Here is a 16109-nt window from a genome sequence, read left to right as displayed (position 1 = left end):
TGCTTCCAGAAATAAATCTCAGACTCAAAATCTCTTTACAAATACCTGGCCATATAGCTAGGCTCTTCTCCAATTGAACCATAACTAAAATAATCCATTTATTTTAAACTACATTCTTCCATGTGGCTGTACTTACCTGTACTCAGGTACCACACATCTCTCCTAACATCTTTCTGGGATAATCTCTATACCTGGCTCTGTCCCAGAACTCTTTCTGTCTTCTGGATGTCTCACCTTCTTTTCTCCCCTTTCCTATTGGTCATGTTTTTTAAATGACAGGAAATGTATCCATACAATACACAAGGTATTCTCTCCACAACATTACAAAAGTGAAAACTGAAGAATAATCAAAGAAAAGAATTGTGTTGTTAACCATATGTTGGTTTGCATTCACCCTGCGAATGTGTTGTGCACTTTTTTTTCCCCTCCTGAATTACGACTCTCTCTTTAATTTGCTCCTGCTCACTGTGTTTTCCTTAAAACCATGGAGATATTTGCCCCTTTATTCTCCCAGAAGACATATCAAAAAGCTATAAAAATAAAAAAGGATGCTGTTAGTTTTCTTATTGTTTCTTATTGCCATTAGTTATTTCATAGTAAAAGTAAGTTATGCTAGTCTAATGGCTACTAGTATACTCTGAGAAAGTACATCTTTCTCAAGCACGTAGTCTAGAATACAGATAACTTCGGTAAACATGGATAAGCAAGCTTTAAATGGAGTCTGCTGTAATGTGCATATTTCCATCTTTCTCCTAATTCATATCTTGATCTGCGCCCATTTTATTGGTGTCAGGAAGTGGAGCATCTAGAATAGGATTAGGTTGAGACTAAGGAACCTTCATGAATGGCTTCAGTATCTTATGAAAGATTGCTGAGTTTGTTTCTCACATCCAGCACATAAGGATATATGGGGGCTTCCCTCAACACTGAGTCTGCAAGTGTCTTGATTATCTACTTCCCAACTACAGGAACTATAAATAATACATTTTTAATTCATAAACAACCTGGTTTAAGGTGCTTTATTATAGCAGCCCAAACACAGTGAGATGCCATTGTGTTGCTGAATATCTGGAATAAGAAGTCGGGAAATATATCTATTTAAGGTATCTTACCCATTGTATACTATTGTGATGTTTGAAATTCAATGCCTTCAGAGATTTTTGCCCCCACACATATGAATTGGAAAATTGGCTAAATTATGAATTTCCACTGTATGCCATGCACGCAGTAAATGGTCACTGAACGTTATTTTTGGCCCTTCTAAGTGATTCCTAGAGCAATACTTGTAAAGATTCCTTTCTCTCCAGTGGGAGGAATAAAATAAAAACCAAGATGTAAATGAATATATGAGACACTTTTAGGGAATGATACATGATATAAAGAAAACAACAGAACCGGTTCATTTGTGAAACAAAAATAGAATAACTTTTAGTAGATGAAACCTGAGCTTAAAAAACAGATCGAACTCATGATTTAAAAGCTTGTATTAGAAAAGTCCAAGAGTTCTAACGTATTTGTCGTCTCACAAGTACTTCCTGTCAGTTGTTGGCTTTTGTGGCCTTTCAAGTGGAAGTATAGGGGACAATGAGTTCCCCATCTGGTTCTGCTTACCTTCTAGCCTGGGAATTACTGCTCACCTGAGTAAGACTGGCCATTCCTGGTTCTCACCATTGAGTCCTTTGTGTAATTGCTAAGAAATCATAGGCTGGTTCACAAGCAGATCCTCTTGGAATTATTACAGCAGTTGTCACTGCAAAAATTTATAGCTGGTTTTCCTCAAAGTCATTCACAGTAGTTTTTATCAAATACATAAAGCTTCCAATTCAAAAATATAGAAAGTAGGATTATAAAGTGTCCTTAACAATGTACCACAATTACACAGCATGCTTAAATTAATCAAGTGAGCCAGACAGTGGCGGGCCTGCCTTTAATCTTAGCACTGGGGAGGCAGAGCCAGATGGATCTCTAAGTTCAAGGCCAGATTTGTCTACAAAGTTCCAGGACACTCAAGGCTACACTGAGAAACTCTATCTCAAAAACCACAAAACACATAAATAGTGAAATGAATATGTCTAATATCTAAATTAAATAAAAAGTGTTCAGATAATTTTGTATATTTCAAAATATTCCCTAAAAAAATTCTACCCATGATACTCATATATCTCTAAATGACCTGTGAACTATTTCATTTATATTTGATTTTTGTAGAAATGGGCCAATATTTATAGTCTAGTGGAACAATTATGTAATGAGAAGGGCAGTATCTACCATTGTCTTCCCCCAAACCAAAATACAGTAAGACTTACTTTTTTGAGTGGCTTTAGTTTATCAATTTGATAGAAAATATTATTTATTCTCAGGCACAGCAAAATTTTGTGGCAGATTTGAATGAAATTTTCTAGTACCCATCTTCCATTCAGATTTAAAGCCTTTGTAAAAAGATAAATTAATTTATATTTGGTTTCTGGCAAGGTCAGTATTGGTTATAATCAATTTTTTAAAAAAATTTTTACAACAAAATCAAATAGATTTTCCTTTCCAGAACTGAATCTAAAGTCCTATAAAATGGTGAGAACATTAGGTTCTATAAGGCAAAGCCAGGACAACCTTATTTTCGTCAAACTTGAAATATAAATTTTCATCAAAAAATTAAAGAAAAAAAATTAAAGAGAAATCAGTGAGTACTATTGTACCTTGAACTGATGTTCAAGAATCTGCTCCAAGTTTAAAGAAAATCAATGTATATTCATCGTTCAATTAGTATTTAAACTACATGTAAGCTTAATTCTATGGGAACAGAGAAGCGAGAAATCAACCCGGTTTTAAAACAACAAAAGGCAGGTTGTGGTTAGATATTATCATCTATTTTTTTAAACACATTTTTTTTTTTTTTGGTTTTTTCGAGACAGGGTTTCTCTGTGTAGTCCTAGCTGTCCTGGAACTCACTCTGTAGACCAGGCAGGCCTCGAACTCAGTAATCCGCCTGCCTCTGCCTCCCAAGTGCTGGGATTAAAGGCGTGCGCCACCACCGCCCGGCAGATATTATCATTTATGATAAAATAACAAGTACATAAATATTTTAGGAAAACAAAATATCTATATTCTTTTTCACTAGGGAATTGAGGCTATTTAACTGACTTTTGTTTAAGTAGTAACAAGTATTTCATCCATTTCTAGAAAACTTGACAGGTATTAACTAGAAAACTGCTACAGTGGACGCTGCTGTGCTGTTTGCTGTGCTGTAGGAGAACAGTCAGCATTCCCGAGCCTCCATTCTCATGTGCCTCCAAGGATTTCTAGGCCACCACACTCTTGTCCCTCAAGCCATCAATCAAGTCATGTATTCATTAGGAGTTATATGTTATAAGAGGTTTTATTAATAAGACTACACTGCAAGCCTAGCAGAGGTGGCACAGTCCTTTAATGCCAGGACTTGGGTGGTAGAGGCAGGCAGATCTCTGAATTTCAGGCCAGCCTGTTCTTCAAAGGGAGTCTCAGCCAGGACTACCCAGAGAAACTCTGTCTTGGTTAAACAAACAGACTAATAAACCAACAAAATCAACCAAACAAACAAACAAAATCAGTCCACATTGCAGAAGACTTATTCCTTCCAGGTCTCATTGTGATGTGGTTGTTATAGCAACCAAATGATCAGTCTTGATTGCACTTACTTAGTTGAGGCTCCTTTCCCGACTATGGAGTATGGTATCCTGCTAAAGTAAATTTAAGAGTAAGCTATAATTATGTATGATTCGGATATAAGTTACAAGAAGAACTACTTCCCTTTTCCAGTGTTATCAATGTGGTTCCAAGTTTCCTACTCAAACGTTAGCCACAGGAGACTCCATCAGGCTTTGTGCTAATAGTTCTTTGCAATCATTAGTAGGTGATTGATTTACTTTTTTTTTTTTGACAATTTTACACACACAAGTATGCCCAAGCAGGCTCACACATCCGCATAAGCATGTACACATGTACACACGTAGACACACACACACACACACACACACACACACACACACACACACACACATCTTTGTACATCTCCCTTACCCTTTCTCTGAGCCCTGGTAATTTCTCCCTCATCTCCATCAACCCTGCTTCATCCCTAACACTGCCTATTGAAGATCATGGCTTTTTGGTTTGCTGTGTGAAGCATGGAGTTTAACAAGGGCCATCTGTGTGACCACTGCATTAGAACAGTCTGGAGGAGCCTGTAGGTACACAAGTGAAAGCAACGACTCACCTCTCCTTCAATCACACTGTTATAAAACATTCAGTAGTGAGGGCTAAGGTCCTCTCGCTATGGGGTTACTTCCTACTTCCTCGTTCATACCTACCTGTTGACAGGTTCACGTCTTTAAGACAAACTAAATAACTCTTTAAGTTTTTTTAAAAAATACATGCCTTATCAAGAATATCTAAATTGGTGGAGAAAGGGTAAAATTACGCCTTATTACAGATCAACACTATGGGAAGATTGCTGAAATGTATTCAAACTGTGTTCTTATGAAAATATTTCATCTTAACAGTTCTTTAACTGCAAAGCAAAGATTACTGAGCAGTAATTGGCGCTAATGAAAAGGCACAGTTTTTAGTTAAAGTGGTCTTCTGTATTCAGGCACCTGAGTTTACTGCTTCTCACAGATTTTATGTTAGTGTCGATTTTTCATAATGGAGTCTCTTGAGTTCCCATGTATTCTTACAATCTTTAATAGGGTGTAATTTAATCCCTTTTCCACCAATTTAGATAGTTTTTATTTCCCTTTTCTTGTCTAATTGCTCTGGTTATAGCCTCAAATAATTATTTTGTGTGGAGGCACCTATAGTAGGCATCTTTATTTTACTCCTGACCTTAGAAGCCAAACTTTCAAATTTATCGTGTTGTGCATAATTTCAGTGGAGGGATTTTCTTATATGACCTTTATTATTTTTAGGTCATTTCATTTTATTCTTGCTTAGCTAGTAACTTTTAATCATGGAAAGTGCTGAATTGTGTTAAATGCTTTTTCTTCATTTATTGAAATAATAAGGTGACATTATCCTTTATTCTACTAAGGGAGTACATCACATCAATTTATTTTATGTGTTGAACTATCTTTTCATCTCAGAAATAAATTACATTTGGTTATAATAGATGGTTCTTTTAATGTGCTGTTGAGTTTGGTTTGCTGGCCTTTTGTTGAAGAATTATGCATCCACATCCATCAGGGATATGACTGGTAGTTTTATGGTCTATGCAGCTTGTGTCAGGCTTTTGTATCAGAATAGCAATGCTCAGTCATAAAACGTATTTGGAAGCATTCCCTTCTCTTGGACCTTTTGGAACAGCTTGAGAAGAATTGCTATTAATTCTTTTAACGTCTGGTTGAATTTGCTAGTGAAGCCATCTGTGCCTGGGCTTTCATTGTTGGGACGTTTGGATTACTGATCTCCAGACTCATCTATGCACTCTCTCGGCTTTAATCGTCGAATTTTGAAACGTGGTATTTATAAGATTGCTGGAATGCATTGTTAAAGATGGCCATTTCGTCTTTCTATTTTTATCATTTAGCAGTTTTTAAATTAACTAAAACCAAAGAAAGACAGTATAGAAATACTATAGTATTCCCAGTACCCATTCTTTAAGGTAAGATTAAAATACTACATGTCAGATTATTTTGTGACCATCGAAGTCATTAACAGCTAAAAATGGCTACACCATTTTCAAGAGAAGAGATACTTTCATTTCTTTATGGTACTTTTCTGAGCATTGCTGATGCATTCTGGGGAACATGTAATCTTAGGACGAATGTTCCCTCCACCCAATAGGTTCATATTCGCTGTTTGGCTTCAGAAATATCTAAACTTGCATTTCTTGTTTTATCTACTGGTGCCTGTTTTCTGGCATATCCCGTTGGCATTATTCCCAAGGAGTACTTCCTGGAAAGCAGCTCCTACTGTTGTGGTCTGGAAATGTTTTGTGTGACTCTCAGGTCATACCCCAAACCTAGAAAGCATGACAGAGCTAAGCACACAAAGCAAATGTATTCACTCTTTAAATTCGTAACAAGTCACTTTGGTGGCTCGTGAAGTGTGTATGTGTGTGTTTACTAATGCAAAGGACACAAGTTGTAAGGCTATTTTACTTAAAAGTCTAATGATGTCAATTTGCCCAGAAGTTGGGATAGCTTGGAAAATATCAAGGAAAAAAAAAAACAACTTTATCAAGAGGCAAATTAGTTTTTGAAACTGGTGTTAATTGGCAGCCAAGGTGTTTCATTATGAAACTGAATTTTTAACAGTTGTTACTTGGTTCCTATGAAAACACCAGCCAGAAGAAAACACGGCAGTTTAAAGGATCTGACCCCCATCTCAGCCAATCCCTTTGCCTGCATGTCAATAATGTGCGTCCTATTTTAAAACTCTTATGTGCTGCCTAGAGACTGTGTCTACACTGGCTGTTTAGTCACCTTTCTATCTGCATTGGAGGCATACTTTATAATGAATGGGCTTGGGGAGGATCACTTTCAAGCTGCAGGTGTTGTATTTTTCTATTTTGCTGGCTTCTGTGTTTGAATGAAACCCAAGACTTCATGGGAGAACTGTTTTCTTTTTGTAACCTACCACATAAAGGAAACCACAGGGAATATATAAATGGTAGCTACAGAGATTATTCTTCTGCATGCAGCAATGAGAAATGTGGTACTTTGTCTCTACGTGTGGATGTACCTACTGCTGACTTTGTAAAGAAAACAGAAACACCTCAGGGCCATAGGTAATGATGTCCAACTGTTTACTCTCTTTCCGAGTGGTAAACAGTGCTAAGGTTTCACACCACACAAATGTATTCAGAGTAACTGACGGTATAAATGCTTTGATACTTTCTGACATTTTTGTAGCTGGCTGAGAGTAAGGGAGGAGGTGAGAATAAAACAAAGGGGAAAAAATGTTTGCTTCATGAGTCAACAACCTATAGGCAACAAGTTCCTGGCATCTCCTATGTGGAGTCATTCATTCAGTCTTTTCTGTGGTCAGCATCTGGTTTTATGGAGATGTACAGTACAAACCTGTTCTCCGTTGAGGATGCAAACTTGTTGGTTTAAATTATGGGCCACTATTTACTCAGCCAAATCATTTAATTATGCGATCACAGGCTTACTTGAAGCCTCCGCTGTTGCTTCTGAGAAGCAAGCATGGTTCTATTGGTTGTTCTTCAAAAGAAGACAACCATGGGCTTGCAAAAGTCTCAGGGAAGGATTTACAGAAAAATAATGAATGTTTCTGCCACTGCATGTCGCAGGGGAGGCCGGGACAATGGTAATCGTATGCACACCGCTGCTCTTTGCTTGCTGGGCAGCATGTACATCTGGATTCCTGACAGCTACGCGGGTTCACTAGAGACTGTGCCATTCTTTTCTTCCCGTCCCAGGCGATGGTGGAGACAGTTAACAACCTCCTTCAGCCACAAGCTTTGAATGCCTGGAGAGACCTGACGACTAGTGATCAACTGCGTGCGGCCACCATGTTGCTAGACACCGTGGAGGAGAGCGCTTTCGTGTTAGCCGATAACCTTTTGAAGACAGACATTGTCAGGGAGAATACAGACAATATTCGTAAGTGACCTTTGCTATGACAGAAGGTCTAGCGTCACTTGTGTAGCAGGGAAAGAAAAAAAAATCTGACGCCCCAGTCATGAGCCTTGTTTCGGTTTGGAAGGTATATGTTATTCTATTTTTCAAAGTATGATAGCTTTCAGTAACAAGATGAGAATTCACACATGTTAATCTCCACAGGGCATTCAATATTCAGTGTATTACCTAGAGATTACTTGAGTGAGATTAATTTGCAGAATTTTTATGTAGGCATGTATTTATGCAGGTTTTATACTACTTACAATTTTGACTTCCTAAATTCAAGGATTGTCTTTTTAGTATGCTTAAGTTTATATTCTCAAAGAAACAAGTCATTTGACTGATGATGCTAATGCGGGAAAGTTGAGTCATCCCTTCGAATAAGTATAAATCTGTTTTTATTGTGTTTTTGGATGTATCTGATAATTTTACTTCAGGAGGTTTGGTAAAGCTGTTTTATATTTTATTAGATTTGTAGGTAGATCAATATTGATGTGACAGTATATCTCTGGCATGAATAGGATTTTTGCATAATTCATGAAATATGGAAAATATTTTGAAAATTAACTTAAAAGGCAAAGATTGAAAAGTATAAGGACTTGGACTTGCATTTTAAGTATTAGACTTGATATACATTTGAGTTCTTAACATAATTTCTGCACATCTTTGCTTATTTATTTTTTAAATAAAGTGAAAACACTAACTATATACTTTCGAGTAAATCAAATGCCTTTAACACAACAAAGAAACCAAGAAATCTTAGCTCCTGACTGTAGAAACAGTTTAGAGGTTGCAGAAATTCTTGTAGCTTCGGCAGATTTCTCACAAAACACTGACGCCTATGTTTTACCAACAGAGTTAGAAGTTGCAAGGTTGAGCACGGAAGGAAATCTAGAAGATCTAAAATTTCCAGAAAACACAGGCCATGGAAGTACTATCCAGCTTTCAGCAAATACATTAAAGCAAAATGGCCGGAATGGTAAGTTGGAGTTTGTTTGTGTGCTCAGTGCTTTTAACTTTTCTCTATTTGTTGTTTTGTGGCTTAGAACTGTAAATCCATCATGCAGGAAGTCTTTCCTCCCCCTCTCCCTGTTTATCCTCTCTTCTCTCTCTGTCTTCTTCCCTCCCCCCTTTCCTACTGGTCTATCAATACAACAATGATGTACAGTGTATAAAATTCTTGCTTAGATTTGGAGGTTGCTCTAGTACGTCTCAGTGTCAGAACTTGAACATGAGGAAAATTCTGCACGACAGGCCTCAACTATGCTGCCTCTGCCTCTGGGAGTCTCTGTCATTGATTTTGCAGATCTAACTGATGAAAATTTTGGTTGAAACTTTCCTTAAAATTTTTTTTGAAAACTACAAGCTTCTATTTTTTCTTTAGGTTTTTCTAAGTGTATATGATTTTTTTTCTTTGGAAAAGCATATACAGAAGTTTATTGTGGGGAGCAATTGGGGAGGAGAGATGGAACAGGGATATACAGGTCACTTCGATGCACTGCTAAACTGAATTCACTGAAAAAGAATGTGAATGTACAAGTAACTCCATGAAGAAAGCATGTTCTTAGCTTCAACAATCTTTAAAAAATAATAAAATTCCATTTCTCACGACTTGTTAGGTGATACAGAGTTGACCTGAGGTTGTACTAACTTAATCAGAACTGTTGCTTCGTTTAGAGAAAATAGCTTTGAAAAAGGACCTTCTTAAAATTATCAACCACTTAAGTGTACTGTCATCAGAATAAAATATTGTCAAGGCATTAGAAATCGCTGAAGAGGAAAAGTAGAATTCAGTATTTTCCCGCTGCCATGTCTGAAATGTCTAAGGCAGTGGTATGATTGTGTAGCGTGGCAAGGTTGTATACAGCAAAAAACAGTTGCTTGTATCCAATTCCTTGCTGGGTCTGCAAGTCCTGCTCCTCACTTTAACTTCATTTCCCACTGAAAAAGGGTCCTTCCCAGACAGGAATCTCACCAGTTCTCTTCTAATAACACTGGGAAAGAAACCACCTGACTGAGGGTGGCCCACCCCTGCCTGACTTGTGCATCCTGTCTCATTTGTCCCACTTGGTATGTTTTCTCCCGCATGACCTGGGATCCATACTAAAGAGTTTGAATTATGTCCATTATCCAACCACACATGGTCCTACAGCAGGGTTTTCTTTTCATGGCAGCTTCTCAATCATCTGATTTTATGTTCCTTTTATTAAAATTAGCTTTTTCTTTTACATAAAATATTCTGATGATGGCTTCTCCTCCTCCTATTCCTCCAAGATCCATCCCCTTTCTGTCTGTCATTATGAAGTAAATAGACTTCTAAGGGACAATAATAGAATTAAGCAAGATAAAACAAAAACTACCACATTCAAATAGGACAAAACCAACAAACAGAAGGATAAGAGCCTAGGAAAAGGAACCAGAGACCCACTCATTCTCACACTCAGGAATTCTCTAAGAACACTAAGCTGGGAGCCATATTATGTATGTAAAGGGGTAAAGTAAAAGAGAGAAACAATATACAAATAAAATAAGTAAAAATAAAAATAAGATTAAACTAACAACAATAACAATAAAGGCCTTTGACATATCTTTTTGAGACATGTCATTTGGTGCCATTGACTTTATTTTCCCTTGGCTATCTACTGGTGGGCATGAAGCCTACACTTGAGAGAAGGTTATTTCCCCAGTGAGATTCCCCTGGGGAAAACCTTAATTTTCATTTGCAAGTTGTTATCCATAGGAGATAGCTTCTGGTATAGGGATAGAAGTATGTGTCTACTTCTCCTTTCAGCTCTAAGTCCCATCTGGTGCAGATTCTTGCAGACCTGGTGCATGCTGCTTCAGTCATAACAGTTCCACTTAATGCTCAGTTGCACACTGTCATTCCATCTTGTAATAGCCAGAGGGAATGGAGGACACCAACAGGAACAAAGCCCATAGGACCTCAAAGGAACAATGCTTCAGTAATACTAAGTGTAGTCTTCAAACATCATGAGTTTTATTCTACATATAGAAGGAAATATTTTTCTCTGCTGTAATTGATAAGCATCTAGTGAGCTGCCATTGTAGATAAACAAGATACAGGTAAACATAAGAATCCCCTCTTCCTGTATGTAGCCTTCATTACAATCTCTTTGTAAGATTATTACAATGGATGCAATGAAACAGCAGCCTACCATGTAGCATACGAACTTCTAGAATGTCTCTGTGTATAGTAACCCTGCTGCTGCAAGCACTGACATCTCTGCCTTCTGCATCATACAGTCGCTGGTTTCTATCTGAGTTTGAAGTCATCACATCTGATTGGATGTGTCTGCATGGAGTGTCCATGAAACTTGTTTGCAAGACTAGTTGGAAAAAGAAGCATGTGTACATGTTCTGTATATAAATTCCCCAAAGTAGGCAATTTCATAAACATATAAATATATTTATATAAGGCATTCGTGGTATGGTCATACCTCTTAAACACACACACACACACAAAGTTTCTCATTTGACCCAGCTTTTTCTTTCTCTTTTTGACCTTGAGATTAAAAGACAGAGAGCTTGCCTTTGTGATCGTCATAACTGCAGTGGTCAGGGTAGCACCTCTTTCTTGGCCAACTCTGACTTCATAATAGAAATAAGACGTAGGGTTTGACTTTTACCATGAAAGTAATGATCAAATTGAAAACACAACAAAAAGATAAAAAATAAACATAAAAATTACCATAGTTAGAGAATTATCATAAAAGGGTCATAAGGTAGAAAGACTTTGTGGAAATGGTAGCCTGGAAAGAAAATGATTTTTGAGTTCTTAGAAAAATAAAAACAATTAGTGTTTAAAAATATGGTTTATGTTATACTGCAGTATAATTAAAACACAATGAAATATATACACTGTGTTTGCTTTAAGAAATCTGACAGTTATATTTACCTTTATAGATAAAACTTAAAACAGAAAGAACAACAACCTGGTAACTAATTGCTTCCTATTACTTTTAAATTTCCATGGTGTTACTTACTGGTCTTTTCCTGTCTTCTCCAAAAGAAAGATCTTTATTATCAGTCTGTTCTTATACTTCTTACTGCTAGAATCACCCAATATGAACTATTGTCTAGATTTAGTAATCCAAAAAGTCACGTTGAGATTCAGTCGTGATTTGCCATTCATTAATATTGTGTTGTATTGACATCTAATATATTCTAGTATTGTGATACATTTATTCTTTTATTTGATTTCTTTCAAGATAGAGTCTATGATCAATAAGGATTCTGTAAAAAGCCTCATGTAAATTGTTTTCTTTGTGGTAAATGTTCTCATGTATCCAGGAATGGTCAATATGTCTGCAGATTTATAAAAAAAAATGTCAATGCATTTCCATTTCACTGCAAAATTATGTGTTCCCATCAGTAGGGTAAAAAGGTTTGAATTGCTACAAATACTTATGAACATTAGGGTCAAGTGGGTATAAAATAATATTGCAAATGTAACTTTACCTTCTTGTTTCTTTAACTGCTAATGATTCCAACTATATTTTTTAATAGAAAATGGTTATTGTTTTATTCATCTCTAAAGTGTCCATTAATATCTTTGGGCAATTTTAGGTATCTTCTATTATTGTAATGTTGACAAGCATGAATGTTCTGGATATTCAAGACTCCTATATTCCACAGTCTGATTTGCATATTTGTTTTCTCGATGGTATATTTTAACAGGTTCAAAATTTTAAAGTTCAATTTTCCATTTTTATAGCTAGGGTTTTTGAAATCATGTACATTATTTTTCTTCAAAGTATAAATAGTTAATCTTGTATTTTGTTCTGGAACCTTTAAGATTCTGGATTCTGGTTCTGGTTCTGGGTTTAGGAAGCATCTTGAATTTAGTTTCAAGTACATGGTGAGACAGGGCTTCAGATTCAAATTCAATGTTTAAAGACATCATATACAGTGATCTCAACTGAATTCAAATTCTCTTTCCTTATGAGATGCTTGATTCTCTGGTTCCAAGCTAACAAATGTTTGGTTTTATGTTTGTGAATGTGTATTATATAGTCTTGACTGTATCACCTAACTGGAATTACAAACTCTAGCAGAGTGTAGAAACTAATCTGTTTCTTCCAATTTCTAAATTCACATTTGCATTTATTTTAGGAGAAATTAGAGTGGCCTTTGTCCTGTATAACAACCTGGGTCCTTATTTGTCTACGGAGAATGCCAGTATGAAGTTGGGCACAGAAGCTATGTCCACAAATCATTCGGTTATCGTCAATTCTCCTGTTATTACAGCAGCAATAAATAAAGAATTCAGTAATAAAGTGTATTTGGCTGATCCTGTTGTATTTACTGTTAAACATATCAAGGTAAGAAAATGGCCATGTTTCATTGTGTACATTATTTATATTTGTTACAGATGAATATTAAATATATTAATTTTCTTTTAATATTTATCCACTATCTGACATATATCATTTATGAGTGCACTCATGGTTAGTATCAGAAATATTCATAAATATGCCAGAAAAAATAAATAAACTTTGGCTTTTTTGAAATGATATGTTAATTTTTCAATATAGAAATAGTATTACACCTAGATATAATACATAATATAATACTATATACTCTAAATATGCACCACACAGTTTTTTAAAGAGCCTGCAGTGCACTATACTGAAGCAGACAGCATTTCATATGCTATTATACATTTCTGTACATTTACAAATCTGGAAGTCGTAAATATAAGGTAAAGATCATACTTTTACAATTGTTTTTTCAACACTTGCCTTCTTTAGTTTGAAATTTAAAAGCTGATACAATTCCAAAACAGTGTTAGTAACACTATTTTGGTATGAATAGCTTTGAAAAAACAGTAATCTCACTTCTAGTCAGACAGAAAAAATACTAGGTATTCAATTTCACTTCAAATTGATGAGGGCCACTTAATATGGAAGTACTGAACATACCTCTGTAAGGATTACAACAGAGCATGGGGATGAGCTGTCGGTAGGGAAAGTTCCTACTTCATTTACTCAATTGTAAAATAGTTATTGCCTTTATTGATCTTTTTCCACCATAGCAGTCAGAGGAAAATTTCAACCCTAATTGTTCATTTTGGAGCTATTCCAAACGCACCATGACAGGTTATTGGTCAACACAAGGCTGTCGACTCCTGACAACGAACAAGACACATACTACATGCTCCTGTAACCACCTCACCAACTTTGCAGTATTGATGGCACATGTGGAAGTTAAGGTAAGACACGCCATAAAGCAGGGTTGCTCTCACATGCAATTAGTTTCTAACTCTACATATTCCTATTTGTACAAGTCAGTTCTTTCCTAATAATTCTAGCCAGGAACTCTGGAATTTCAGACATATGCTTTTGGATGCCTCTGATAACTGCTTCTTTCTTTTACCAACATAAAACATAGAAACAGAATTTGAACAATACATTTCCCTGTAACCTCCCTGGTTTCAATTTAGACAAATAAATGTTAGACCAGAACCTCACGAACAGGATAAGAGGGACTGGGCTAAAGGAAGCTGAGATCGGATACACTGAAGACTAATGAACTAGAGATTATACACTGTCCATCTGATTCCTGGAAAAGCAACATATGCATGTGACACTTATAAAACAATGGTACAGAGGATGTGGTATACTGTAATATGGGGCAATGGGTATTCCATTTTCATCAACAAATCAGGGAGTTAATGGTTTTCACAGTTGGAAACTGGCTAAGATGGCTGTATCTGTTTCTTTCTGACATGACAGGGTTTTATGCATAGAAGGTTTTATACATACGAAAAGAGAAATATGAATTTTCAATGAAAGAGAAGACCGAGTGGGCTTCAGTGTATCCTCTAACACAAGAGAACTGTCAGGGTTGAGAACACTGCAGTCTGTATGCAGAAGTACTAGATCTGAAAGTTTCGAGATCGGAGATCCCTATTTTTTCAAATAAGATACTTTGAGTATGACTAGGAATCATAGTCTATTTCTTCTCAAAACAAAACATTGGCCAGGATCAATATTTGAGTTGATTCTCCCTGTTGATTATAATCAATAATTATTGAGAGAGGAGAGCTAGCTTGTATTGTTTATGTGACTGAAAAAAACCATAAAAAACAGACAGCTTTTGGACAAAGTATCCAGTGAGAAGAATACATTTTTTCTATATATAATACTCATAAACTAAATAAATATTTAATGACCTATTTTATAACCTCATAATTTTTTCAAATACTTTATGCATTAAATGTAATAAAACATATATATTACTTATTAAAATTGTTAATCTCACATAAATCATGTTATACAATATATCATCTTTGCTTTTACTCTTTAAGAGTTTTGTTTACTTTCATTTTATGTGGTCAGCTTTTTGATTGTGTGAATGTCTGCAGCACATGCATGCAGAACCCAGAGGCCAGAAGAATCCTTAAAATCCTTTAGAACTGGAGTTATAGATGTTTCCTTTTTCATGTAGGTGTTAGGGATTGAAATTGGTTATCTAAGAGAGCCATAGATACTTTTGGCCATTGAGCCTTTCTACACATGCACACACCCACATGCACGCACGCATGCACACACGCACATGCGCACACACACAATGCATGAGATTAGCATATAACTTTTATAGTTAATATAATATCAAATTTGTTTGTTAGAGTGAGATACACATTATGTCAACATTTAAACCTTTGCTTTCCTAGCATATCATATTAGAGTACCCAATCATAATTTTTAATAGCCACTGAAGTTTTAAAAACATGAGTACTTAAAACCTAAATTGCCTTGGACAATGACTGAACATTCTTTCATAAATTTTCATAAAATTTTTCTATTATATAAAAGTTACTTAGCTATGCAACTTTAAGAATTGATAGATGATATATTTTAAGACAAATTACTTCAATGGGTTGAATTCAATTTGAAATAATACATATTTTTATTCAGTTTAACAGTTCTATTCAGGAAAGCTTTGTTGATATATAATGCAATAAAGAACAAAATAAATGCTACCATCAAGAAATGTAGTTTTTCATAGAGGAAGCAAACACATACAGTTTCATCATATTACCGAAGAGGTTTGAGTGAGATGTTTGCAGTATTCTATGGAAATGTTGAATATATAAAGTCTGGGAATTTTCCTAGATTAGAGCTGTTAGGTTATAAGATTTCTATTAAGAAATGAGTGAATGAACTGGGAAAGTTGTAAAGAACATCCCAATTAGAGAAGACATATGAACAAAATCACAAAGAAGTTAAATATGACAGCTGAGAATATTATGAAAACTATGTAGAGTATCCATGTAATAATACTGCACCACATACAACATGGCTGCCCAGCATCTGGAGATGAAGAATTCAGTAGCGATATGGCTAAGTTCAGTGAGCTTAACGTCTGTATGCAAGGACTGGAGTCTGAACACATACCCACATACTACATGGCCTACATGTCTCAATGTTTATATGTGGTACATAAAGCTGGCAAATGAAATTCAAACTGATT

The 16109-nt window shown here is 35.8% G+C and overlaps 1 protein-coding gene across 1 annotated transcript in view; it reads left to right on the top strand.

Moving 5' to 3' along the window:
• Positions 1 to 16109, top strand: part of Adgrl3 (adhesion G protein-coupled receptor L3) — a 444442-nt gene that overhangs the window by 334511 nt on the left and 93822 nt on the right. Inside the window, exons 12-15 of the mRNA XM_028780743.1 lie at positions 7412 to 7595; positions 8470 to 8592; positions 12747 to 12955; positions 13669 to 13845. Coding sequence (XP_028636576.1) covers positions 7412 to 7595; positions 8470 to 8592; positions 12747 to 12955; positions 13669 to 13845 — 693 coding nt within the window. The remainder of the gene's footprint in view (positions 1 to 7411; positions 7596 to 8469; positions 8593 to 12746; positions 12956 to 13668; positions 13846 to 16109) is intronic.

This window comes from Grammomys surdaster, unplaced genomic scaffold (genome assembly GCF_004785775.1).
Source record: "Grammomys surdaster isolate TR1022 unplaced genomic scaffold, NIH_TR_1.0 372, whole genome shotgun sequence".
Classification (NCBI taxonomy): domain Eukaryota; kingdom Metazoa; phylum Chordata; class Mammalia; order Rodentia; family Muridae; genus Grammomys; species Grammomys surdaster.
This window is presented reverse-complemented; position numbering and strand designations above follow the sequence as displayed.